Raw genomic sequence first — 27,845 nt, forward strand, 5'->3', positions numbered from 1 at the left:
GGGCTTTGTCTGCTGTTCGTGTGTGCAGGGAACTGGTATTTGACAAGCTGGTTTATAAGAACGTTCCTACAAAAGAGAGAGATAAAAGGCACTTTAAAAATCACAGCCCTGCCTCTGGTTCCCACACCAGCATCAAAGTGCTGCTTCCCCCGCTTGGGCTGGGCTTTGAGGATATTACCCGGCCTAACGATCCGGCGTGCAGAAATAGCTCTTGTGCTGATAATGACCCTTAATTAAGATGTTTATTTAGGTTGTTTGTATTTTCTCCTCCACAGCTCGTCATTGGGTGCAGAGTGTGACAGTATCGGTGCGGTAAATGAGACGTGTCCTACGTTTAAACGGGGACTCCCCTTTAAAAAGCTTCGTGTTTGCATGAAACAGACGCTCCACAGGGTAAAATCTTTAAGGGTAAAACCTTTATTCTTGCCAATAGCTGTTTGATATCCTGCTATCTGCTCCGCTGCAGCGTCCGGACACCCGCACACCAGCCGTCCCCGGGTTTGCACCGTTAATGTCTCCTCACACAATGTCCCTTCGCAGATCGAGCTCCTGCAGGCCTGTGCGACAGTAACAGTTCCTTATATTCGCCTCTTCCTCCAACAGAGCAGTTTTTCTCGTTCTCAGCCTCAGCGACTCGGGAGCGGGGGACAACCTCCTGTCCCGTCCCCTCTGCCGCGACCGCCGGTCCTCTGTCCCGCCCTGGCGGCCGCCTTCGCCACTGCAGCCAGCCGCGACACTCAAAGGCTCCCGAGGCGACCAGGGCCCGCACCGGGCCGCGCTCCGCCGATCCCCGGGCGGTGGGAGCGAAGCCCATGGCGGACGGCGCCTTGGAGAGGTGCCGCGGCGGGCCCGCCGCCGCCTCAACCGGGACTCGAACCCGTGACCACCGAGCCCGCACTGCGCCTGCGCCGGGCCGTGGCGCTACCGAGGCCACTTCCGCCCTTAGTGTCATTTTTTCACTTCCGCCCTTCCCCGTTTCCCTTTAAAGGAAGGCGGAAGGGCGGCGGGAGGGAGAGAAACACAAACACGGGCGCCGGGCCCCCGCGCGCGCCGTGGCGTCATTGCGCGACGCGACGTGACACGTCGGCGGCGGAACTGCCCAGCCGGATGTGCCAAGATGGCGGCGGCGGAGGTGGCCGGTGCTGTGGCCGTGAGGGGGGGCGGCCGCTGCTGAGCGGCGTCCGGCGGCGCGGGGGCTGCCAGGTACCTCGGGGGCGGCGGAGGGAAGGGGCGCACGGGGCTGGGGAGAGCCGGAGGGCGGGGATCCCGTGTGGAGCGTAGGGCCCGAGGTGCGGGCCCCGGCGCTGGCGGCGGCCAGTGCTCCTTCGGTCTCGGCCCCGGGCCCTGGTCGCGGTGCCGCACGGGGGGTGAAGCGGCGGGTCCTGCGCAGTCCCTGGAGCCTTCCCGGCGGGTTCGGGCTGTCCCAGGGGTGTTCCGTGTGGAGGGGGACAGAAAAAGGTCCTGCGGCCACAAGTATCGCCTCACGTCCCGTATCGTGTGTTTCCCTTGTTGAGACACGAGACTTGTCGCAACTCAGGGTTGTTTCTTCGAGTTGCTTCGTGTCGCGGGTCCGGGCTCGACTGGAGCAGCAACTGGTGCTGATTCAGTGGGGCAGTTGCCTGAAAGTGCCCGGGACCCGCTGGTGGGAGGGACCGGCGGGGTCTCCATCCACAACAAATGAGAATGGTTTGTCCTGCTGTCTGTGGATCGTGTTAAACTCTCTGCTTTTGACTCCCAAAAAAGCTCTTTTCACTGAACAACACTTGTAAACGTGCTCGGTGTTTATCAGAAAGCTGGTAGGGGACTATCAGCAGTACTAAAGATGTAGAATGTGATCAGTCTGAGCATCATCTGCATGTGTGCAGGTGTCTGCACAGAAAAACAAGCTGAAAAAAACTAGTGCCCCAGATACTCATTTTAAAAAAGCAAATCTCATTTTTCAGCTATTCTTATCTTTTAGATTCCAGCGGCATTTTTTATTCACATTATTCTTGTTGTTAGGATTCAGTGTGTGTTAACACGTTATTTATTGTTTGGAACATACACACATATGCAAACAAGTGTGTACACATATGTATAGGCACACATGAGAATTAATATTAGTACTCTGTAACCTGCTTTGTTGCCATACCTATTCTTGTCTAACAGTAAATTATTTAGCTTATGTCCCTTAGAGATAGGATTAAATTAATTCGCCCCAAATAATTTATTCCTTCATGCAGATAAATTATCACAGAGGAGTTTCAATCAGTCACGTTTCTCTTTGGTAACATTTTCTTGCACATCTGGAAACAGCTTCTGTAATAGTTATTTCTGGTAACTAATGTTTAGCAGGCTGCTCTGCATTATCCATTAATGAACCTGCTGAACATTAAGAATTTCTAAACTAGATAAAACAGGGATGGATTGCTCTTAACTTACATAGATAGTTCTCATTTATCTATTTCTTCAAATCAGCATTTCTGTGAATACTGGACTGGAGGGAGGGAGGGTCAGTATCACCGAATTGGTATCTTCTGTTTAAATTAGGTGACATGGGCATGTTCATTTTATTTGGCTTTAATTCTTCCAGTCTTGCATGCTTTTACTACTGTGTGCAGTCTGTTAATATTAACTTTCCTTCTGTAAGGAATCTGATACCCTCATGTTGAACTTCTCCAACACAACATTAGAGACTTTGTTATAGGAATGGCAAGCCAGCGCTTTAAAGCAGAGCTCTACACTTATTTTAATTAGCTAATTACTGGTACTGGGTGTTACCAAAATGTGGTAAAGTATTAGGGATTTTTTCTTTGTGTACATCTGATAAGACACTGTGAGGAGCGCAGTCTGCATTAGAAATTTGAAAGTGAGTATTTAAGTTGTAAAAATAGTCAGTGTGTTGCAAAAAAACCCATCCATTTATTTGAAGGTGGGGAGGGAAGGTTTTTTTTCTGCAGTTAATATAGTAGAGAAAAATGGTGAAAAATAACTGGGAATGTCCAGAACAGGCTGGAGTTTCTTCAGTGTGTGGAAGCTGAGGGGGTCATTTGGTCAGGGCTCCCTGGGAACATGCTGGTAGTGAATGTGGCCGCCTGGGAAACCTTCACCTCGTTGTAGGAGACAAGATTGCAAAGCGCTAAAACCCTTTTGGAAATGTTCCTTGATAGGAATGCAACAGGCAGCTGTGAATTGAAAAGAATTTTTGAAGACAGATGTAACTAAAGCATGAAACTATTGAAGCTTTCTATTTAATGCTTTTCTGGTCTTCCATCCCATTTTAACAATTTACAAAGTCTTAAGACATGGCTATGAAATATATAGATATGCAGAGAAATGGAGAGATTCTGATTGGTACTTCAGGCCATTGGAAGAGGGACCTGGATTATTCGTAGGACTGTTGGATTCTGCAATGATGAGCAGAAGAGATTTTACCGATGTCTCATAGTCTGTATAGAACATGTGGTACCAGTCAGTATGCTTTTCATTGAAACTTTTTAGTTCTGAACCTTTATGGAATACATGGTGTTAAGCAGTGGTCACTCAATATGTATTTTTGTTGACCAGAAACCAGAAGTGTCTCACATTTGAACTTCTTGATAGCTATTGAAATTTTGTCTTGATGATCAACTTCTGACTTTTCTGGCTTCCCATGATATTAGTGACAAGATGCTGAATCTTAGAAAACCTAAAACTTTCACAGCTTTTGTCTGTCTTCTATAAACAGAAGTGCATCTGGTGTGACACAATTGCCATGGGTACTTCACTCTACACCATGTCAACCGTATTTGTTGTGTACTATTAGAAAACAAGACTCACGTGCTGCTAAAACTTCACTAAGCTGAACTGGGCACGTTCTGAAGAACAACTCCATTTTTTTCAGCTTTTCTCCCTGCCCCGCATTGTTAAGTGTTGATAAAACTGAAAAATACATGTTTCTTATAATTTGCTGAACTTCCTGTGTACCAAATTCACAACAGGTATTGTTTGGAGTTCTTGGCAGAGTTGCAATACTTGTGTGCCTGTCCTTTCCACCCTGAAACCCTCTGACACTGGGCCAAAGTCTCACTAGTGCTAAAGCGAGAAAGCTGGTTAATTAATAGGTGGGAGAAGTTGATTGTCTTTCATATTCTTAAGTACAGCTTTACTAAGAGGGATTCATCTAGAAGAGAGAATAGTAATGATGAAAACCCAGTTGCCTTTCTCAAAATAAATAACGCTACTGTCCTACACAAGGTTTTCCTTATTAAAACAAAACAGGACTGTGTTCTGTTGAGGGGAATAACATCTGATTAATTCTTTCTTGAGATGCTTGCTCCTCATCTTACCTGAAAAAAGGTGCCTTCACATCAAGCAATGCTGCAACAGAGCTGAAGATTGTCTCTAACAGAATTAGAGCTAGATAATAGTTTCTCAACTCATTCTAATTAAATTGAGCTTGCCCTAGTGCTTGCAGGTTCTGCTGCAGGCTGACTGCTGCTGTGTCTTGTCTGTGATGCCATAATTGTCCTTAAAACAAATTTGGGAAAATGTGACACCACTGGTGCTTTAACAGCCTCAGATTTTAACATTTGTACAGAACTGAACTGTGTTTAATTATTCTATCTTTGAGCTATTTGTTAATGAGGATGTTAAAGAATGTGCATTTTTACCACACAGCATTAATACTGGGCTTGGATTTAGAAATACAATGTTATGTGTACCTTTTTAATGCATTTTGGAGGAGAGATATTTTTCACTTCAAGTTCTTTGGGTAACTTTGTTTCTAAAATAGAAATTGCTGAAGTGCTGCATGTATTGTGAGAGAGGAAACTGACTTGTCATTTTGCCTTAACAGGGTAGAAGAAGGAATCTGTCTGTGGCACACACAACTAGTTTGTCACCCAGCATCTGACCTGCTGAGGCCACCATGCAGCAGCCTCCACAGCCTGTTCCAGCGGGAGCCGCAGCTCCACCTCCTGCAGGCATCGCCCGGAACATGTATTGGAGAAACAGCTCGCTCGGTAAACGAGGAAATGCACCAGCTGCCCCAGTGCAGCCTGTGACAGACCCTTTTGCATTTGGCAGACAAACTCCACAGGGTTCCCCTTTAGATAATCCATCCAAGGGCAATGTGTTGGTTATGCAAAGCTCTTCCCCGGCAGGGTTTCCGCAGCCAGCTGTTTTGCATGCTTCACCGTCGCATGCAGGGGACAATCCTCATGGACCGCATACGTCTTTATCAGCTCCTGTATCTCAACCAGGAATAAACACCAGTTCATTTTCTAATGTTCCAATTCCTTCACCGTCCCCAGGATATGTTATAAATAGTACTGCAGAGGTGCATCCAAATGCAGATCTTGGACTCCATGGGGCTGCAGTACCATTGCATTATAATACAGGAGCAGCAGTTGAAAATTCTCTTGGTGTGCATCCTGGAATGGTGTCTGCGTCAAACAAACCTGGAGTCAGACAAGATGTTAGTAGAGATCCAAGTGATGTTCCTTCAGGACCCAATGCCACAACACTCTTCCCTCCACCTCCTCAGCAGCCTGTGTCTCAGTGGAGGCCTGTTCCGGGTAACCTGCAGTCTCCAGTTCGAAATTTTGTGCCCCATCCTGAGCTGTCTTCTCAGACTGATGTTCAGAACGTTTCTCAGTCTTCTGTTAGCACTTCTCATCCTCCTCCACAGACAAATTTACAGCAGGCTCCTATACACCAAGGTATTCCACAAAATATCATGCAAGCGCCTTTATCTGTTGGTTGTGAAAAGAATGGGAGAAATGGCTCTGCAAATAGTCACCCCATGAACAGCACCCAGCCTGGAAATGTGTTTAGGCATAACGCAGAAATGACTAACGCTTGGTTAAATCAACCATACCAGGAACAGTTTTATCCACAGCCACCATTGCAAGACTCCAGTTTTGTCATTCCCGCAGCTCAGGAAACTAACCCTAAAAACCAATCTCCAGATATGTCTGGAAAATCAAATAGACCTATTCCCGCAGATCGAGATTCAGGAACTCTCTCCATGTTTTTCAAAGGGGATGAGGCAGAAAATGAAGAAATACTTTCATCTGAAAAAAATTATGTAGTTGAGAAAACAGAGTTTGATGCTTGTCAGACAAATTCAGCGTCTTTGTATCACCCACCAATGCATCCGCAGCGGATTGCAACTAATGTTCTCTCTCAGGCGCAGACTGGTACAGGTTCAGCCAGTGAGATGGTACAAAGAGGAATGGATGCCCAGTACTTTCCTAAAATTGTAAGTCAGCAGGAAACACAGGCCGCTAAGCACTCTATGTTTGCTGGTGATGACAAGACACGTATAGGTGACACGTCTGGGCATGGTGGGTCACAGTATGAAAACGTTGAGAACCTGGAGTGCATTCAGAATCAAGAAGTGCTGCCGAGCGAACCCCACAACATCAGTGCTGCACCCCCAGCTGCAGGCCCTGATCTCTACAGATATGGATCCTTTCCAGGTCATGCACTTCCCAAGAATGCTGTTGTGAGCCATGCTGAAGGAGGACCAAATTTGGAGGCACCTGATTCATTACCTCACCCTGTCCGACCAGACAGTGTATCTTCAAACTACAGCAACATCAGTCATAGAAGTGCTTCTAGCTCCGCAAGGCCTCAAGAGCAAGTCGGTACATTTATTCAGCAGGAAAGTGGGAAGCCTGATGAAGAATCTTCTGCCATCTTTTTCAAACAGATTGACTCCTCTCCTTTGGGAGGTGATTCAAGTGAGCTAAACCTGAACTACCATGGTAATCTATCCCAGCCTCCAACTCCGAGTCCTCCTAAGCCTACAGGAGTATTTCATACAAGTGCAAATAGTTCTTTTGAACCTGTGAGGTCCCATGGAGTTGGTATCAAACCTGCAGAGATTGACCAAGCAAAGATGGTGGTTGAATTAAGAGAGAACCACTCAAACCAAAAGAATATCAAGAAGAATACAGCTGTGCCGGTCGCATCTCCAGGCAATCTTGAACAGCCACCAGATAATCTGGAAACTATTTTCATGCCTCAGGTACACCCGCTGCCCCTTGTGGTCACTGGGGAAGCTGGAAATATGTTGCACTCTGGACCTACTGTGGAAAACTTGCAATCAGTATCTGAGAGAAGGTCCTCAACAAGAGCTCAGGGGGCAGTTAAGAAGTGTGATAGCCCAGCGACAACTTTGTGGGCTCATAATGAGTTACCTAATTTTGGGGGAAATGTTCTTCTGGCTCCTGCTGCTCCTGCAGTGTACGTACCTGCCAAACAAACTGTGGAAGTCATTCAACCACCAGAAGAACTCCCGTCAAATCAGCAGCCAAGTAAACCAGGGACTATTCCTGTGCAGCTTTCCCAAGATGGAAATATATCCTCTGAAAATCTTGAGAATCCTCCCAAAATGGGAGAAGAGGAGGCACTTCAGTCTCAGGCAAGTTCCGGTTATGCGAGTTTGTTGTCTTCTCCACCTACAGAGTCTTTGCAAAATCAGCCTATCCTGATTGCTCAGCCTAATCAAAGCTATAACCTGGCTCAGCCAATTAATTTTTCTACTTCTCTATCTAATCAGCTCAGCAGCAATGAAAACAATCAGCCAATGAAGGACTCTGAGGTTGGGGACAAGCCTGCAATGGGTCCCCAAACATCGCATGCTGGCGGGATAATTTCTGGGGAAAACATGCCATTACCTGCAATGCAAGTTGGATCTCTATTAGTTAATGCACTTCCAAATACTAGTCTATTGAAACATAATTTATTACAAAGCCCTGTTAATTCCTCTGATACTGCTTCTAATCAGCCTGCAAACTTGCTTATGAAAACTCCACCTAATTTGGCTCCAGAAGGGCAAAAGAATGTTAATATGGAAGGTTTTGTTCCTGAATTTGCTAGCAAGCCAGGGTCTAACTCATCTGTTTCTCCTGGAACGAATCTCCCCAGTGGAAGTGCAAATGCACTAGTGTCCCCTGTTAACTCTATAGTACAGGCTAATAATTCTGCAAATCATTCAAATAGCAAAGAAGCAGCTGCTGGAGTGCTCGACTTCACAGTATCACGGACGTTGGAGAAAAGCAGTGCAAGTAATTCTGTACAGGTGCATAATCAATCACTTTCTGGTGGTCCAGTATATCCTCAACAGGCAGCTGGTGGTGCTGGTCAGGTGGGTCCTGAGATGCATGACAACCAACATTTCTATCAACAGGTGACAAAAGATGTGCAGGCTGTGTCAGACAGAGCTGTACAGGGAGTGTTGCCATCTCCACCACAAATGCAAGCAGCTCAGATGCAGCAGCCACCATCTTCTGGGCCATCCTCAGTTCCTTTGAACTACCAGAGTGCCACAGGGACTAAAGTCCCGCAGGTGTCGCAGCAGCAAGAGAACCAGGTGCTCAATAACCATCCGCAACCCGCGGGTTCCCAAGAAGCGAGTTCAGCGCAGCCAACAAGGTACGATCAAATGAGTCCTGATAAGCAGCCGGCGTCTGGGCGGCCATCGGGTGCTCCACCCTCCACAACCCCGTCTACCACCAGTCAGTCGGTCACGCCAAGTGCGCAGCAAGACCTGCAGCGTCCGTCCCTGCCGCAGACCCCTCAGGAGGCCTTTGGTCCACCCCAGAACCCTTACTACTACTACAGACATCCTTATGATGCTTACCAGCCTCCGTATCCGCCACCTTATCCTCCCGCAGACCCCAGAACAGCAGCTCATCTTTATTACATGGTAAATTTTTTTGTCCCTTGCTGTCAGTGTGTATCAGTAATTTTCATCTTTGAACTATGAATTTAAACAATTGTGTCTTGATCAACATTCAGCATAGAATTCATGTTAAGTATTTAATTGTTGGGAAAATCCAGGTAGCAGTAACAAAACTTACAATACAAAGATTATAAAAACTTTAAGTAGTTACTAAAAGCGATTTGAGTTTGCACAGATGCCAGCTGATTGCAGTTTATCTGGTTCTTTGGAAAAAGTTGGCAGTTACAACTGTCTCAGCTACCTGGGTGTTCAGATTTGGTTCTCGTCTGCTGCCTGAGTTACTGACAGTTTAGCAGAGTGACCAGCGTAGTGGTTGAACTGCCTTTAGTCCAGACATAATGTTTTTTTTCTGAAGTGTAGGATGTTAATAGACTTGAATATACTTGCCACAATGGGTATCAACAGCTGTGCTGTAGTCTGTTAATCAGCATCACTCCAGGTATCACAGTTGTGGTGTAGATGGTGACTTGTTTGTTTCTAAAGGTTTATTCTTGGAGGGACGATGCCTCTCACCATACAGGTCATCTCTTTTCTAGGATGACAGCTACGGGCAGTACGACCCGCGGTACCGACACTATGAGAGCGGCACAGCGTACGTGGAGCCTGGGAGCTACCGCTATGCTGAGCCTGAACGTCCCAGTTCCAGAGCCAGTCATTGCTCCGACCGGCCTTCCTCTAGGTATGCACTGAGTAAATCACCTTCCAGATATTACTGTTTCCTGATGATTATTGGATAGGTGATTTGTGTGAACTTCAAATTAATGACAAAATGTTACTGTGGCATTATCTGGTGGGTGAATTTGCAGGTTTCCAAGAAAGAACCCCAGTTATCTATCTGGAAGTGATGGAAACCTTTGTAGTATTTGTCTGTTGTTGGTAGTTCACTCATGGATCAGTCTTCAAATTTAAAATGTAACATTTACAAACATCACTAAATTATTATTTAGTAAGGGCTGTCAGCCTTTTGTTGCACACAACACATTAGTGCTATATTGGTTTGTGAAATCTTAATTTTATGATTCCTTGATTTCCTGTAAATGCTTTTAAGTATGAAACTCCACCTGATGAGTTGTTGCATGTAGTTCTTCATATCTCTTGCTGACTTTAGGAGAGATTGAAGGAGGAATAGTAACTTTTTATACCTGTGCGCTTTCTTCCAGGCAAGGCTATACTGAAGATTATTATCCAAAAAGTGGATGGAGTGACTATTATCCAGGTTATTACCCAAACTCGTATGATTATGGAGGTAAGGTGTCAACATGAACTCTGAATTTTTATATACAAAATTTCAGGTTTATGCAAAAATTTATGGGAACATGTTAATGAAACTGATATCCTTTCCACAACCAGTAAGAATAATTTTATTCTTGCTGAAAATTGATCTTTGGGCCTACTTGAGTTCTTAAGACCAAGCCTTCCTCACTGTATGGGTTTTATTCAGTAGAAGTAGTAAATAGAAAATGAATTAAGGTTTTTTCCTCAGTACCAGACTTCTGTTTGCCTTTCCATTATGAAAACACACCATGTAAGTCTACAGAATCATTTTCTTCAATGTGTTGCAAGCCTGTCATTCACTGGGGTATATCCTTGGTGTGTAACCTGCAGGCAGATTTCAGGGGGGTGTAAACAGAAATTGACTCATGACTAGAATTTGGTTTTGTCCATGATTATGTGAATGCTCACAGAGACACACCGCTGTTGTGAATCTGAAGATAATTGCTTGTCTAGTGCCTGGGAGGATTTTAAGCAACATCTGTGTACATCCTGAGACATTTAGCACGACTCTGTGAAGACTGATCACTAAGATTCTCTTTATATTTATTGAGTAATCATGTTGCAAGCGAGTTTTTAAATTTTTAGATCTGTCTGTCTGATGATGAACACCGTACCTTCAAGAGTATCTAGCTGACTATAATAACCATGTTTCTCTGAAAGGGGTGACATTGATTTTTTAATTGTGGGTTTGTTTGTTTTAACTGAAAATGAGTGGACATATTTATATAGCTTGAAGTACATTATTTTGGTTTTGCTATATGATTTCAAGACCAAATCAGTGTATAATTAAAGAGAAAGGGCTAGAAAAAGGTTGTAGACAACAGCTTCCAATACCTAAACCATTTATTTTTATTTTCCAAAGATCCAAGTCGCTGGGACCACTACCCATCAGCGTATGACCCCAGATACAGAGACCCCAGAGGTTATGACCAGAGGTATTGGTATGATGCTGAACATAACCCGTACCAGAAGAGAGATGGATATCCATACGGCAGCAGGTTTGTCCGTTCAGTCCATGTTATCTCAATGCTCTTTGCAGATCCAGGGCAGTGCGTGGCCTTGGTGCTGGTGATCAGAGAACCGGTGTGTCTGTCTGAGTGCAGGTGGAAAACCTGGTATTGGTTTCTTCAGGACTGAGTCCCCCGTAGTCACATGTGTCACCAGAAAATTAAGTTATGGCAGTAAGTGTTAAGGCAAAAAGGCTGTGGCTTTGCTTGTGCACTACCAGAAATATGACTTTATTTGCTGAAGATCTGCCCCAAAGCCTTCAGAATTTATCAGGTGTTGTGGTAGCTGTATTAGGCATCAGAATTTCAGGGTATCATGCAGTTTTGTTAGTAAAATCATCTCAGTATTCTGTAGGAATGCAAATGCATCCTGTAGGAGGCTATTGAAATGCAGTATTGCATGTTTCACAGATAGAAGTTGCTGGTCCTTTCTGTAGCTTTAACATGGGCCATTGAGGTAAAACCAATGTGCTGTCAGGTCATTCTGAGGATTTAAGGCAGTAGGACTTGTTTTCAGATCAGGTGAATATCCTGTGGGTTTTCCTAGAACAGACTCTGAGTACGACGTTGATCTTGATCTTGAGTATTCTGATTGAGTTTGGAGAAATGTCAGTTTGCTTACTCTAAAAAGAGAACAAAAACTCCTCAATCTAGTAATTAATCTAAAAGCCAGTCTGAAGTTAGGTACAGTTTTCTTCCTGCCAGGTACACAGTGAAGTCACTTCCCTCATGGTTATGGGTGGCTATGCTCATTTTTACTTTGTGTGTTTCTTCGTTCTTCAGATATGACCGATATGAAGATAACTGGAGATATGATCCTCGCTTTGCTGGAAGTTTTGATGATGATTCTGAACCTCACAGAGATCCTTATGGTGATGACTTCGATAGGCGCAGTGTCCACAGTGAGCATTCTGGGCACAGTCTCCGGAGCTCCCGCAGCGTTCACAGTCACCAGAGCAGTTTCAGCTCTCGCTCTCAGCAAGTGAGTTTCAAATGATCACATCCAGTATTCTTTCAGCTGAGTTGGGTCTTTCTCTGTGTTCAGGGTGGGAGAAACATTAGAAATACAGAAATATTTCTGGGTTTAGCTTGGGGAACATGTATTTCAAAATACGTGGCTTTTATTCTGTAAGTTAAGCCTGGTTCGTAATATAGTTTTGAACTTAATATTTATCACAGTTGTCAAGAGAACTTTAACCAAAATCAGCACTCAGCTGTGCAAGTTGCCACACACACAGAAATGGAGAATTGCCTCTGCTGAATCCATTTGTTGTTTGTGAGAACTTCGCCCTTACTGCACTCGGCTGTAGTTGATAATGCGTCTGGCTTTCAGTTTCACATCATTTTGCTTTTCATGAGCATGAATGATATTACTGACCTTGGCATGTGTTAGAAGACTAACTCTATATTTGTATGATGCTATTTTGGCTTTAAAAGGAAAACCCAAATCTAACTGATTACTCATCTGCTTATGCCATAAGTACAAACACTTGAAAAACACAGGATATTTGGGAAATTTTGACATATACTCTTTTGCTAGCGGAATACATCACTTTAGCTGTAGTCTCATGTGTTGCTGCATTTCTTGGAAGTTTAGGTTGTTTTCCAGTCTGAACTCCAATTCATTTAGTAGTATTGGAAGTGGTACTGGAGATCATTTAGATGTTAATCTTGAGGCACACAAAGTCATTTAGACATTCAGATTTAAGAAAATCTCAGTTTAAGATTTTCTGTCCAAGCGTTGCAGTGGAGGTGAACACTGACTCTGATCCGTAGTGGCTGATACAGCAACATTTGAACCTTTAAGTCATTTCTAGAGTGTTATTTATTCTGGACACCAGCACACAGATGTTCTGTCGTGATAGAACTGACCGTACTTGCCACAGGTGTCGTGCAGGGCAGCGTTCTCAAACGCAGGGATGTAATAAACCTCATTTATGAACAGTATAAAGAACTGAAGCTGGGATGAGATGCTGTCCTGAGTCACGCTTGCAGTATCACTTGCTTTGTGTAACTCCGCCCTCTGCTAACAATTACTAATATGATCTATTTAGAGCCAGCTGTATAGAAGTAATCACGATCTAACGGCTAATGCCTATGAAACTACTGCGCAGGCAGTGTCGCTCCACACAGATTATCCGTATGGCGGATACCCTGCTAACTTTGACGGACAACAGCCTTTTACAGATTACGGCTACGCGGCGGAACCGGGATGGCCAGCAGTAGAACAAGGTATAGGCACCACCGGGGTGGGAGGAGGGACGGCACCGTGCTTGTGAGGTTGTCTACCAGTAGTAGTTTGCACTTCGGTTTGTGTTTGTAGTGTTATTTGTTGAACCTGTTAACAAGGGGTGGGGAAAATGCTGATTTACTTTGTAATTACACACGAACAAAGTCTCATTTCCTTTCCAGTGTAAGAATAACTTCTTGCTTGCTGAAACCTGGTTATATCGCTGAACAGCAGCAGTAGCTAGACAGTGTTTGCTATTAAATACTGCACACTCGCAATTGTAAATGTCTTTTCAGATAGATTTTTAACTACGCTGCTTGTACTTCATGGGGAATATAATTAAAGTTTAACTTAAACTTTAGATTTCTCCACAGTTTTCAGTGTGGAACAAAACACTGTTTCTCTGGGAAAGCTTTTCCAGAGTATGTTGAAGTATATCATTAACTCTGAAGATAGTGTCATGTTTGTATGGAGATCGCAGAAATGTGTCTTAGACAATCAAATCCTCTGCACTGAGAAAATAAGTGGATTTTAAAGTTCTGTAGTCTAGTTTTGTTCTTAGTGTTGCAAACATTCAGAAGATCTTTATTAATTGTTGTGTGTAAAGTTCAGCCAAATTGAATGCCAGTTTTTTTCCACTAGTACTGGAGAATTACTGAATTGGATAAATACGTCAGCACATTTACGTGGTTGCCAGACCAGCTACTTGTTCTTAACTTTATCTTCTCTCCCCACTTCAGCACCTTTAAGGCCCTCAACGCCTGAGAAGTTTTCAGTGCCTCATATCTGTGCCAGGTTTGGCCCTGGGGGCTTCTTAATAAAAGTGCTGCCAAACCTGCCTTCGGAAGGCCAGCCTGCTCTAGTGGAAATACACAGCATGGAGGTAAAGTCTCACAGGAAAAAGGGAGGTGGTTCAATACAGGTCATTTTTTCTGGAAGGGGAGAAGGAAACTTGCATCTGTAGCTTCCTGACTTCTGTTTTTTTACGTCAGTCATGTGTCTTCATATTTATTTGTTGGCGCTGTAATCATAAGTAAACCAGTAACTTTAAAAATTCTGCTCCTGAGAGATGATGTAGTCATGAATAAAATATCCCTAGGAGGGAGCAGAATTGTACACAAGTACTAGAACAGCATCAGGAAAATCATTGGGCTTGGCAGTGTTGGGTTTGGACTCAATGATCTTAAAGGTCTTTTCCAACCTAAATGGTTCTACGATTAAGGAGATATAAGACAGATTTTTATATCTTGCTACAGAATGACTTCCATGTAAAGTAGATTCCCACATTTGTTACCCTTGTGCAGGTTGCAAAACTCGTGGTTATAAGAATTTCTTACTGTTTTTGTGTTTTAGACTATGTTACAACATTCTCCAGAGCAAGAAGAGATGAGAGCATTTCCTGGTCCTCTTGCTAAGTATGTTCTTACAGATTTCAGAAATACCTTTATGCATTCTGAGTTCATTTCTTCATCAAACTTTTAATTGTCTGCAAACTATAGGATTTAAACTGACTTAAAATATTTGTGGCTTTTGACCTGCTTAAATAATGTGAGCTTTAAATTTGTTCCTCATACTGATCACAGTGGTGATCTGAATATTTGTTTGTCTCACTAAAAACATGTGATTCTTCTTTCTTTTTTTTTCCCCTCAGGGACGACACCCATAAAGTGGATGTTATTAATTTTGCACAAAATAAAGCCACACAGTGCTTTAAAAATGAAAATTTAATTGACAAAGAATCTGCAAGTCTGCTTTGGGACTTCATTGTACTGTTGTGCAGGCAGAATGGGGTATGTCTCACTACTCAAGTGTTTATCCTAAAATGCTTTATACACAAAATAGTATTTATGGAAGAGACAGTAATATGCATGTATCGACTTTGAATAGTTCCCAGCTTGATGGAACAGTTAAATTGGTCACTTGTCCTCAGGCGCTCAGAAGTGCTGATATTCACATCTTATTGAAGTGACAAATAAAACAAAGGCAAAGTTGAAATAAAGGATTTTTTAATTCTGTTTTTTTCTCTGCATGTTTAGACTGTTGTGGGAACAGACCTGGCTGAACTTTTGCTTCGAGATCATAAAACGGTGTGGCTTCCTGGGAAGTCCCCTAATGAGGCAAATTTGATCGATTTCACTAATGAGGCTTTGGAACAAGTGGAAGAAGAATCTGGTGAAGCCCAGCTCTCGTTTCTCACTGATAGTCTCATAACCACAATTGACAGTCTTGAGAAAGAGACAGAGAGATTCAGAGAGCTACTGCTTTATGGCCGCAAGAAGGTGAATGCTTATACTGTTGTTTCAAATGCTTCACGTGTCATTTTGTTTACTTATTTTTCACAAATCTTAAAGTTCTAGACATCGGTTAGAATAATTTTTGCTATTTGCAGTGCACTTTTACAATTTCATGGCACTGCATTACACTGATACGGAAAAATGTTATGCCCTGCAGTTCATAATATAAAACAAAATTACATTCATGTGATCCAAACAGACATTTTTAAAAATACAGTCCCAAAGTGCTACTGTAAAACAGTCATTGTTTATCTGAGTAGTATGTTAACCTATTCCCACAAAACTAATTCCTGTGTTATAGGATGCTTTGGAGTCTGCCATGAAGCATGGTTTGTGGGGTCATGCTCTGCTACTTGCCAGCAAAATGGACAGCAGAACACACGCGAGAGTTATGACCAGGTACTGGTTTGCTTGTTGATTAGTACAATATGACCACTTGTCCTGCTAATGAGGTAGACACTTAGTGCTCAGACATCTTAATGTCAAAATAATGAGTTATCCTCAGTAGCTTATGCAAGAATTGTGCTTTAATTTTACCCGTAGATTCAGTTATCATAATTACCTTTTATTCTGGGGCCTTCTAGTTATCTTAAACCCGAGAAGTTATTCTGTGCCCCTTGTTCCATTTAAGGGGTATTTGTACAGTGTCACTGTGGGCTTGCTTGACATGTGCTGTTACTCATGCCTTGAAAACACTGTGCAAAACCCCAGCTGTCACCTTTGTTAAAGCCAAGTAACTCTGTCATACCCTTCATTCTCCTTTCCCAAAAGAAGCAGATGTATTCATGGATGCTTTGTCTGTAGACAGAGGAACTTTATCTCAGCTTCCTGAGCTTGTGAAATCATATACTAGGTCTTGTCAGCTGGCATGGGGAGAATGCTGAGGTTTTCCCTAATTTGGACTGACCTAGGGCAGATCCACTTAACAATCATGTTCTGGTTTGGAATGTTATCCACTGGGCAATCGCTTATTCGGTGTAGTATTTTCAAACAGCACTTCCTTCTCTTAAGCTAAATTAGGTTCAGGTATGTTTTACCTGCTCACCCCATGTTTGTGTTTTGTTTTTCTGTGTAATGTCTCTGTAGATTTGCCAACAGTCTCCCAATTAATGACCCTCTGCAGACTGTGTACCAGCTCATGTCGGGAAGGATGCCGGCTGCGTCCACGGTAAGAGCCCAGTGTGAGCTGCACCTGAGACTGAAGAGGTGCTGCGGTAAGCAGTGTAGTTCACAACAGAAATCTTCCCATGTGCTTCTCCTAGAATTATCAGATAAGCTGTTTTAGTCCTTTTTAGGTGGAAACATGCACACAGAGCTACAGCCACTGATTTGACTTGGTAATTATTCTAATTTTAGTGCTGTGGAGATGAGAAATGGGGAGACTGGAGGCCTCATCTAGCAATGGTGTTATCCAACCTGACCAATAACGTGGACTTGGAATCCAGGACCATTGCTACCATGGGAGACACTCTTGGTAACTCTTGTGGAATGAACAGGGGGATGACTGAAGGAAAAGCTTTAATTACTCAGTTTATTTTTATTTTTTTTTAAACGAGCAACTGCTGTGTGAGATGTAAAGTAGAACAGTTTTCTGTGGGGTGTTTGTGTTGGGAAGATATTTGAATGCAAAGCCAAAACAGTAAGGGACACTGAATTACAGTGTGCCACCAAGAGGAATTATCCTGAGTTCTGTTGCTTGTTTCTCTACAGCTTCCAAAGGCCTGCTGGATGCTGCTCATTTTTGTTACCTTATGGCCCAAGTTGGTTTTGGAGTTTACACAAGGAAAACAACAAAGCTCGTCCTAATTGGATCAAATCATAGGTTGGGCTTTCCCTTTCTTTATTTTAATTTTTTTTAATATGATGCCCTGTCCTCATTTGAGGAGTAGAAGTTATCGATATTTTCATGTCTAATAGAGCTGTGTTTCTGACTTTATTTCTGATTGCCTTTATTTATTTATTGTCAGCATGTATAATCTTAATGGTAAATAATACTTTTCCTCTCCTGTTCTCAAATAGCTTGCCGTTTTTTAAGTTTGCCACCAATGAAGCCATTCAAAGAACAGAAGCCTATGAATATGCACAGTCACTGGGAACTCAGCCTGGCTGCTTGCCCAATTTCCAGGTGAAGAGCTGTTTCTCTTTGTTTTTCTTGTGGCAGGTTTTATACAAGGCTTTAATCTCTTATTTGCTGTATTCAGCACAGCAAACATTTTATCCATTGTAACATGAAACATTCGTGGATAACTTAGTGCAAGATGGCTTGTTGCCTATTGTCACTTACGTATTCTTTTCGCATTTTTATCTGTTCGTTCTGAACTTCAGAATTTTAAACTTTGTTGTTATCATAACTATATTCCAAAAGGAAAAATCCAGCAGAATGTGTTGGCACTAGCTGTAGACAAATAGTAACTTTCGTTGGATGCGTTGGCTGGAAGAGGAGAATTGGATGCTTCTTCCCTCTTTATTTTTTCCAGCACGCTGTAGATGTGGTAATGGAATATCTGAGCTTTCCACTGAAATGACAAACTGCCTTTCATTCGATACTTTTAAGAATGTTCCTGCCACTGTGTTTATTTCACGTGCTTGCATTCTACAGGTTTTCAAATTCATCTATGCTTGCCGACTGGCTGAGATGGGACTTGCTGCTCAGGCTTTCCATTATTGTGAAGTGATTTCTAGAACTGTCCTTAAAGATCCGCATTACTACTCACCTGTGCTTATTGGCCAGCTAATCCAGGTAACATAAGGAAGAATAAAGTATTTGTGGCTTCATAGAGTAGGTTGTAAGCTGTGGCTGAAATCCCCTTTGTCAGCTGGTTAACTGAAACTTTACAATGATTCCTTTCTCTAGATGTCATCACAACTACGGCTGTTTGACCCACAGATAAAAGAAAAGCCAGAGCAGGAATCTTCTATAGAACCTTCATGGTTAGTAAGGCTTCGACATGTGGATGGACAGATCAAGGTACAGAACAGACTTTTCAACGTGAAGCATTCTCCTTAAGGATTAGTGTAAATGCAATTTTTTAGATGGTTTTGTTTATGCCGCTAATTACAGAAGCATGTGGAGTGACCTTATGATATATTCATGTTGTGAAGTGCGAGTGTTATGATTTAAACCAAGTGGATTTACCACGCTTCAGCGCCCTAAGATTCAATACAGAATTGTTAAAGGGTTGTGTACATTCTGTGAGACAGTCTGTTCTTAGAACTGTAATGCAAGGAGAAATGGGAGGCTCATGAGGCTGCAATAACTACTGTAAGCAAAGGATCTGCTTGCCCCTAGAAAAGCTGTGTTTGAATTAGTGTAGCTAGATTGTAACAGATAGAGATCTGTTAGAAATTTGAACCTTCAGCTAATTAACTAAGCTTCCATTTAAAAACAAACACCTTTAAATGTTTTACTTGAACTTGGCCTGCAAATGCCTGACAACTCATTTTTTGACTAAACACTGAAAAGAACCTATGTGTCGTTTTGACTTAATAACCAATGGAACATATAGCAAAGTAAATCTTAACTTAATGTCTGGTATGGTTAATAATATCTTGCTTTTTCATGTAGGAGGGTGCAATAGCTTATAACACAGACAGATCCACCCCCCCACCATACGCCTGTAGTACTCCAAGCTCTGAATTAGACCGTGCCAGTCAGTGCGATGGAGCAGGAGTTGGCCGGGACATGGGTCCAGGTGCTGAAAATCCCCTGTTCGCATCCTTGTTACCCAACATGGCTCAACAGATGCAAAGTGTGCAGCTGATGCCTTCAGGTTAGTGTTTCATATTCTTCTTTGTGACAGAGAGAAAAGAAAATGTTTTGGGTTTCTGGTATAAGAAACAGCTTCAGGGGGTGGTAAAAAGTGTGATTTCACTTCTGCATTGTGTCATTCGTAAGGTAAAAGGTTCACATGCTGAAATTTCTGTTTAGTTATAACTCTTCACTTTTTTTATGTGCTGCAGTACCTCAGGCTGTCCTTGATGGGTCAGCTGCGATGATTCCTCCTGGTGACCAGGAACCTGTCCAAAGTGTCCCTTTCTATTCAGTGGCTTCTCAGTCAGGACCTGGCTTTGCACCTCCAGGATTTTCAAATCCATATGGAATTGAACCATCACCAGTGTATTTAGGGTCAGCGCTACCACCGGGAGGGCCACCGCAAGAAGTTGAACCACGGACAGAAGAGCAGACAAACCTGGAAACAGGTCTGGGATTGGAGTAAACAGCTTTCCTTCCTTGTAGGGGGAATGAAATATTTTGGGGAATACTGCAAAATATTCAATATTTAGAAAATAGTAAGTCAAGTCTTGGATTATGAAGTTTAAGCATACCATCTAATGGTACAGAAACATCAGTGGGAAGTTATAGTATTCATCCTGCTTATTTGGTTTAGTTTACAAGTGAGGTCAGACTCAGCAGATTGTCACTTAGCCCCTAACAGATCATCACTGAGTGCTCTGGGGTTGGCAGTTCTGTTTGCAGGGTCTGTGATTGGAGGCTCAGGGATTTTCTGCCTCTGGATATCAACATCTGGGACCCTGATCAGTTTGAATTCTGTGACAGCAGAACCAGGCACAGGTTTGGCAGAGCTGTGTTAGAGATGGGGAGAACCTCAAGCTGCCCCGAAGTGCTGGTTGCAGCCCAGAGCCTGTTGTGACTCTGCTTACAACAAATAGAATACCCATGCAGGAGAAAAAAAAATCACAGCAACTGCAGTTCACATTCGTTAAATGACCAGGCGCTTTCTAGCACACAGTTCATAACTAGTGAAGATTTTTGCCTTTAAAGTGGTGTTGTGGGGCTTGGGGGTTTTTCTGTGTGTTTGTTGTTGTTTGGTTTTGGTTTTTTGCATGTCTTTGTTGGTTTGTTTGGGGGTGGTGGTGATGTTGTTTTGTTCCTCCCAGCTAACATAATCTAATTTGCTTTTTAAGGAATGCAGAGAATTGCCCCAGACTCTCCTTCACAAAACTCTTTCCCTGAACAGAGAGAGGACGATTTCTATGGCAGAATGGCCAGCATGGTATCTCTCATTTCATACGTTTCTCCACAATTGTCAGCTTCATTGCAGATCTTTGCAAACACGAGAGTGTATTTGGACTTGAAGCTTAGTTTTTCTTCCCTGCTATCCTTCCCCTTCATAATAAATAATGAAGAAATAGTAGAATAAAATAAAACTGAAGAGTTAGATTAATCTTTTTCTGCCCTGCCTTCCTCTTCCATCTCCCAGAATGGTTCTTCATAGCCAGAAGAGCTTGTAGCATACATCAAGCAGGTCCTAAAGACAGTTCTGTGACTTAGTTTTAAAAGCGTAGTATTGACTACAGTTCAGTCATAAATGGAAATGTGGAAGGTGTTTATCAAAATCCCAAACCCATTTTTGAAATACATAGTATTTATTTTTTTAATTTTTGTTTTTGAGTTGCTATACAAACATTAGAACAACAACCTAATGTTGGAGGGGAAAAAAATGCAGCAGTGACTGCTTGGTGCAGCATTTTTCTTGCTTTCCTCTTGTGGGCTGGTTACCCTGATTTATCTCTTCCTAATGGACTGATTATGTGATAGTGCAGTTACTTGACCAGACTTCAGCTCTTTTTCTGCACCGCCCACATGTCAGGGGAGATAGAAGTACCCAAATAACCAGCTGGGATGTCTTTAATCGTGTGGGAATTTGTGATAAAAAGTGAATGTTGTCAGATATTTAGCTGTTTGCTTATTAAGCATGTCCTGGCTTTATGTCTAACCAGGCACCAGGACGAAGATCCAGATCCGCATCTCAGTCTTCAGCACATATGGTATGCCACCAGCAGGCTCTTTCACTGAATCTTCATTCTTATTTATGTTAAATTTTTGATGTGCTTTTGTATCTCTTAATAACTTCCCAAAGAAGGAATTTGTTTAGCAAAATGAAATGCAATCCATCACTTCAGCAGTGCCAACTTTGGACTTGTTTGTAATATAGGGCTATGGACGGAGATCCCGAACAACGTCAGAGTCCTCTGCTCATTCTGTGGGACGAGAGAGATCCAACTCTGCTGCAAACCAGCCCTCTCCTCCTCCCTCTGCTCCTGCAGGGAAAGAGGCTAAAAAAGAAACCAAAAAGGAGCCAGCACCAAGAAAGGTAAACTTTCCAAGAAGCTAGAGGAGATCTGTTAGTCTGTGTGGTAACTCCCATCCAAGGTCCTGATTTAAGAGGTCCTGACTAAACTGTTTCTATTTATTAGGCTCAACTGTGGGCTCAGAGTTGGAGTCTCTAACAGAAAATGAATTGCTGCATGACTTTTTATTTTGATCTGTCCGTAAAGACAAGAGTTGAGATAATTAACTGAATAGATGAATTTATTTTTAGACTGGTGGAAACTGGCTTCGCTGGCTGATGGGAAAAGGCAAGAATGAAGCTCACCTTCCGGATGACAAGAACAAATCAGTAAGGCCCCTAATCACAAAAACCTTTATACATTTTAATGAGTTTCCATGGATGACAGATGAACATTGTTTTGACAAGTAAACAAATGTGTGTCAAACTTTCAAGGTTATGCTTATTTAAAGACAGGCTTTTTAAAAAAAATTGTTACAAGATTATTTTTGTTTGTTTGAAGAGCTGTGTTTTGAACTCCTAACCGTTGACTGTGATTTCCTCATAGATTGTTTGGGATGAACAGAAACAACGCTGGGTTAATCTGGATGAACCAGAAGAAGAGGTAAAAATCTCAGTATCTTATTTCTCCAAGTGGAAAACTGAAACCTGTACTGACACACAATTAACTTTAATGTGTCATTGGCTCTTAAGAGTTGCCTCTTAGTGAATTTGGACTAAAACGTGCAACATTTTGAAACTAAGAAACAGCTTACATGTTGTTATAGTCTACGCCCTTATGGAACCTTTTGTATCTTTGGTTCCCTGTGTGGATCCAGTAACTGTGATTGAATTTACAAAGGAGTTTAGAGTAAACTTAGTCCAATGTATCTCTTTATAGAGGTTGACATCACCTAGGCAATTGCTTGTTAATTGATCTACTGCAAACAATACAGGGGAAAAAAGAAGGATCTGTAGTTTTGAATATGTAATGCATTGTAAAGCAAAGAAAATCACACATCCTGTCCATTCTTGTAATTCAAGGATCTGTCTCCAAACAGTGTTTCCTTTTAGAGTGAGTGTAGATGGGTTGTAGCAGTGCCACTTAGGATAGTTACCAGATGGTGTATGAGCAATGCTGGCCTGCACTACAAGGTGTGTGTCTGTATACCCAGTTTTATGTGCTCTGGCATAGGTAAGGAAAAGGAGAAGTCAGACAAATACTTGGCTTAAAACTCTGTGAGTAATGTGGCTGGGTTATCTTGTTGTTCCCTTTGCAGAGTAAACCTCCCCCGCCACCTCCAACAGGATTTCCTAAAGTTCCTCAGGCTGTTCCAGCTGGACCTGGAGGCCCAGCCGGCGCCCCTGTCAACATGTTCTCCAGAAGAGCAGGTAACAGACAACACTGGTGCTTGAAGTATGGAAAACTTCACATTTTCTCTTGCATAAAACACAAAGACAGAAGCCTTGGCTTTTCTGGGGTTGTTTGGGAACAGTTGGCAGCTTGGTGATATCATGGAGCTGTGGCTGTTGCTGGCTTTGCTTGTGCTGAGTGTCTACACTGTGATTGCTGTTAGAACTCTGCAGTGACTTGGCTATTATCATTTGTATCCCTGGAGCATTTTTTATTCTGAAAGATGGCTTGCAGCAGACTGTTTGAAACAGATACGGTGATGACGAGCAGAAGGTTTATTTCTGTTATTTCTGGATTTTTCTGTTTTAGCCGGAAGCAGAGCCCGTTATGTTGATGTCCTGAATCCAGGTGGAACCAAGTCAAGTGGTGCTGTTCCGGCGCCATCAGATCTCTTTGCCCCCTTGGCACCAATGCCAATTCCTGCAAATGTGTTTGTTCCAAACTCAGGTGTGTCATGAGTGGAAAGAGTTGGAAGGAGGTTGCATGGTTATTTATGGTTATGTAGTTCTTTAAGTGTCTTTTGACAGTGTGTGTATTTTGTAGCCTTCAGTGAACATTTAAGAATGTTCCATCTTATTAACTCCGATTTGTTTTGGAAGTAGAGTTAGTCTGGGAACTGCAGCAAAACAAACGGATTAGTAAAGCCCAGCTCTGCACGCTGCAAGCAAAGGGGTTCTCTCTTTTGCCTTTCCCCCCTGTCCCCATTGCAGGGTGGCCAGGCCATGCAAATAGCAAAATCTGAACTGTGTAGTGTTCCTGTGTTGCTCAGCATCTTGTGCTCACTCCTGATACCTGTTCCTAGTTCCAGAATTGCTATTTGGGGAAATACTGCACACTTAACTTTTCTTTCTGCTTTTGCTATGTGCTGTGTTGCACCAAGATTATCTGTATGAACTGTGTGCATCTCCTGCTTGCAGACGTGTAACGAGACTGGGGCGTCTAGAGGCATTGACACTGCCCTTTTTAAATTACCTTTTACCTGGGAGAACCTTGATATTGTAGAAATTCAGTTCTACTGATGTCCCTGCTTGTCATTCTGTGAAATCAAACGCCCTAGTATGGTGTGTCTGGCTAAATCCCACTTTATTTGTAGTTCCAGGAGAAGCGCAGCCGATGGAAGGCAGTGGTGCGCCAGAACACGCGCCAGCTGCAAATCAGACCAACGCAGATCCTGCTGCAGCTGTGGAACCAGAGGTGGGTTGGAAAGAATGGTTTGTTTATATAGTTCAAACTTCCTGTTAACAAGTCCTCATCATTCTGAGTAGTTGTTTCTTAGCCACGGTACATACAAAGCATGTTGTTGTTATACACAAACATAATCCCTACACTTTAGTTAAAAACTGGAGAAGGCAAATACAAGTGAAAATGGAAGTGGGAAGTCCCTGAAAAGTGACCGAAGGGACCAAGAACATAGGAAGGAGCCGTACACTGCATGTTGCACCTGGCTTGGTGTATAGCAACATTTTGCTTCAGTGGAATCAATACAGCAGAATGTGAAATGGCATCACAGTAACAAAGATAAAAGTGCCTTGTTTTTCTTTAGTATTTAAACTCTGCAGTCCTTCCTCCTGGGTCTGGACTTCCCGTCTCGAACCCTGATGGCTCCCAGTCAGGCGAGGTAAGGCTCGATTCATTAGCTAATGACTTCTGCAGCATATTTTAACCATAAATTTATAGTGGACTTAACACAGGCCATCTAAAACAAGTAACTGGTTCAGTTGCTGGTGACTGGCCAGGATGGAATCCCATGACTGTGTCAAATTTTACAGAAAAGAGCAGAGTCCACACGATCAGTTCAGCCTCCATGTCCTATGTTCTGTGGTGTGATCTCCTTCTTCTATAGAAATAGACTTTTACAAGCCTTTTTCAGAGTAAAATGCCAGTAGCGGTTTGAGGGTCTCTTGCCTTGGTGCATGCGTATGATTTCACTAATACTCAGTGTGAGACACAAAGAGAAGAGCAGGTTGCTGTGTGCCAGGCAGAGTAACATTACCTTTGTTCCTACTAAATGTTTTCTATAGCTACATAATTTTGTGCTTTAAGAAGTCCCTTTGATTTAAACTAACTTCTGGCTTTACATTTTTTTTTTAACTTGAGGTTGGTTTAACCTTTGGCAGTGAGACTTCTAGAATGAAATAAAACAACTGAAAGCTTGGGGCAGTGACATGCATGACGACTTTTTTATTTGTGTTTTTTTGTATTTGTGTGTTCTTGCTGTTTTGTAGCTTTCGCGCTCTAGTTCAATGAGTTCATTATCACGTGAAGTAAGCCAGCATTTTAATCAGGTACATGTGGCTGGCTATTCTCATTTATGTTAACTTATTTACTTTTCTCCTCTTTATTTTGCATTTGCTCCAATACTTACTAATGCTACTTCCAGTCATTTTCCCCTCTTCTCATTTCACAGAAATAACATTAAAAGTGACTAATGATGTCGTGTTCCTTTTAACACTCAAACAGGGCCTTCAGATTTTTTTCTATTTATGAGAATGCATGTAATCCAGGCATGCTTTTTTGGTTTTGTTCATGTTCCTAAGAGATTCCCTTAACAATGTAGATCAGCCAAAGAAGTCAGTTGATTTTAAACAAACAAAACCCAAAAAACCTCCTTGAAAGACTCACCCAAGCAAAACCTTGTCATTGCTGCTGCCAGTCTCAAATCAGTAATATTATCTTTGCCTGTTTAATCTGCAAAAGCCCCTGTAGGAATTAAAGGAATGCTTCATCTCTGCTGTAAGTTCCAGTACTGAGGGGGTCACCATAAAGGGTTGACACAAACTCTTTCTGTTATTTCTTGGTAAAGCAAAACTTAACACAAATGTTTATTTGGGGGCGAGCCCTAAGGTGTACTAACAAAAGCAGAAGGTACTAATGCAGTGAAGTCGCACTGGTGTCTTGTTTTGGTTTTGCATGCTTTGGATTTTCAGAGCTCTTTACAGTTAATGCATGCGATGTTGTTTTGCCAGTTGCTACATTAAGCAAGCAATATGAAAGATATGGATGCAAACCGTACCAGCACTTTTTGCAGTTGTTACACTACGCTGTGCTGTCCATATTGTCAGCATTATTACTGTGAATATTTTCTCTGTATGACTAAGCAAACTATTGGCGGGGCAGTGAAGCTCTGCAGTTCCGTAACTTGGGTGTTATCTGTCTCCTAGGCTGCCGCCGCGCTGCCCTCGGGGGGACCTGCAGCAGGAACGGTACCGTTCTACAACCCCTCTCAATTTGCACAAGTGAGTAAAGGCCTCTTCTTTGCTTTGAACAAACTCGAACAAAACCATGGACCTGCCAGCCCTGACAGTTGAACTAAGTAGTGAAATGTTGCTTGAGTAAATCGTAGTCATGCTGAACCTTCTTGTTTTAAGAGACTGCAGGCCACACCTACATTTAATAAGTAACTTGGTGTAGCCTTAATAATCAGGACAAATTCCGCCTTTCCTCTCCTGGGTGCCTTTTGAACATAGTCTTTGTTCCTTCCCCCGCTCCCTACCCCCAGCTTTCCCTGCCTTTATAGCATTTGGTGATTTTGCAAGATAAAGTCAATGGAACGAGCAGCTGCTATGCCGCAATCACTTTCATCTGCTCTGAAACCCAGTGTGAGGGGTTAAAAGGTTGTGTGACACAAGAGGCCGTCTCGCTGTGGCGGGTACCTGCGTTACAGCGAGGCTTGTTGCACATAGAACAAGGCTTTTGCTGCTGCAGAATGAGTTTCTCTTCCCTTGTTAGAGCCACAGAGATGAAAAGCGTTTAAATGTGTATTGCTGTGAAAATCTGCTGCCTCGGAAGGGTGGTTGAGCTTTGATAGCAAACATCACCTGCCAGAGTCTTCGTCTTGCATGCATTTTGATTTTATGTTTTGCTAACTCAACCTGGACTGTTGCATGTAGAATGTTAAATGTGCGCATAGACCTGTTTGACAGGTTCGTGTTCAAAGCTTTATTGCCATCTTTTTGTATTTTTGTCTCTGGTATGACACTTTTACAGACTATTTTTTATTCCTGTTCCCCCTTTTCAGTCTCCTGCAGTCACTGGAAGTTCAAGGCTGGGAAGAATTGGCCAGAGGAAGTATCCGACCTTGAAGTAGAATACAATGGCTTTATATTTGGAATTCTCACCTTCTGAGTATACAAAGAACTATTCGATCTTACAGCACATGGTGTCAGTACTGGCTGCAGTCGAATGATGGGTGATTTTTTTTCATGGGTCTCCCTCCTTGCACCTCATTTACGCAAATCATTACCAAACATGAAATATATGTAACTTTTCCTTTTTAAAAAACTGGCTAAAAATAGCTTTGCTGTGATGAAGAATAGACACAAGGGAGGAAATAGTTGCTGTCTGTTACAAAAACTATTTGTAAATTGCATAGGCAATTTATTCCTTAAATTAATTTTAAACCTACTAGTGTGAACTTCAAAGACATAGTTTCAGGGATTCCTTAATTTCTGAAGGCTGCTCCCCTCCCAGCGGGGGAAAGAACCATGTCCACATTGTACCGGAACACTCTGTGGCCTTAAGAGGACCATGCACAATTAATGCTTATCACCCAGGGCTGGGGTTTGGGGTGTGAAAGGGGAGATGCTCCCCTGGGAAATGTTTGGTGAGGGTGGGGGGGACGGGGCCACAGCTCATCCAAATAAATCGACCTATATTGAATGAAAACTGTGACTGTAATCTAATGCTGATTTGATTTGGATCTTACCCAGTATGTATGTAGTCTGTGGTTTTAGGTTACTTGTAAAGCAAATTGTATAGTCTGGAAGAAGCTCTCTGTATAATAGCTGACGCTGTACTGTTTGACGAGTGAGTGTTCTTTTAAGTGCAATACAGTTACTTGC

The 27,845-nt window shown here is 42.6% G+C and overlaps 1 protein-coding gene across 9 annotated transcripts; it reads left to right on the plus strand.

Annotated features, from left to right (window-relative positions):
• The first annotated feature begins 1,010 nt into the window (after nucleotides 1–1,010).
• SEC16A (SEC16 homolog A, endoplasmic reticulum export factor) lies at nucleotides 1,011–27,605 on the plus strand. Of its 9 annotated transcripts, none has more exons than XM_080355838.1 (33): nucleotides 1,011–1,203; nucleotides 4,817–8,403; nucleotides 8,488–8,677; nucleotides 9,250–9,392; nucleotides 9,874–9,959; nucleotides 10,851–10,986; nucleotides 11,779–11,977; nucleotides 13,050–13,227; nucleotides 13,966–14,108; nucleotides 14,579–14,640; nucleotides 14,877–15,015; nucleotides 15,262–15,504; nucleotides 15,821–15,918; nucleotides 16,606–16,687; nucleotides 16,876–16,993; nucleotides 17,230–17,341; nucleotides 17,539–17,644; nucleotides 18,119–18,259; nucleotides 18,374–18,487; nucleotides 19,085–19,289; nucleotides 19,480–19,719; nucleotides 20,446–20,534; nucleotides 21,262–21,309; nucleotides 21,477–21,635; nucleotides 21,864–21,941; nucleotides 22,159–22,215; nucleotides 22,871–22,982; nucleotides 23,314–23,451; nucleotides 24,098–24,198; nucleotides 24,548–24,622; nucleotides 25,230–25,289; nucleotides 26,166–26,240; nucleotides 27,023–27,605. In XM_080355838.1, exons 2-33 carry the CDS (start codon nucleotides 4,889–4,891, stop codon nucleotides 27,089–27,091), a joined length of 7,311 nt encoding a protein of 2,436 aa, XP_080211964.1. In that variant the 5' UTR covers nucleotides 1,011–1,203; nucleotides 4,817–4,888; the 3' UTR covers nucleotides 27,092–27,605. The 9 variants fall into 9 exon arrangements, with proteins under 9 accessions (XP_080211964.1, XP_080211965.1, XP_080211960.1 ...); XM_080355839.1 differs by having other exon boundaries at nucleotides 4,817–8,050; nucleotides 8,159–8,677; XM_080355834.1 differs by having other exon boundaries at nucleotides 4,817–8,677.
• Nucleotides 27,606–27,845: the final 240 nt, after the last annotated feature.

The sequence above is a fragment of the Nesoenas mayeri genome (genome assembly GCF_963082525.1).
Source record: "Nesoenas mayeri genome assembly, chromosome: 18".
Lineage (NCBI taxonomy): Eukaryota > Metazoa > Chordata > Aves > Columbiformes > Columbidae > Nesoenas > Nesoenas mayeri.

Bases quoted from the DNA above. Each gene is read 5' to 3' on its own strand.
- SEC16A (XM_080355834.1), top strand. From the start codon at position 4,889: ATGCAGCAGCCTCCACAGCCTGTTCCAGCGGGAGCCGCAGCTCCACCT. The intron at 13,228-13,965 runs GTATAGGCACCA...TCCCCACTTCAG, and splicing joins ATGGCCAGCAGTAGAACAAG to CACCTTTAAGGCCCTCAACG. The intron at 18,260-18,373 runs GTAACATAAGGA...TCCTTTCTCTAG, and splicing joins TTATTGGCCAGCTAATCCAG to ATGTCATCACAACTACGGCT.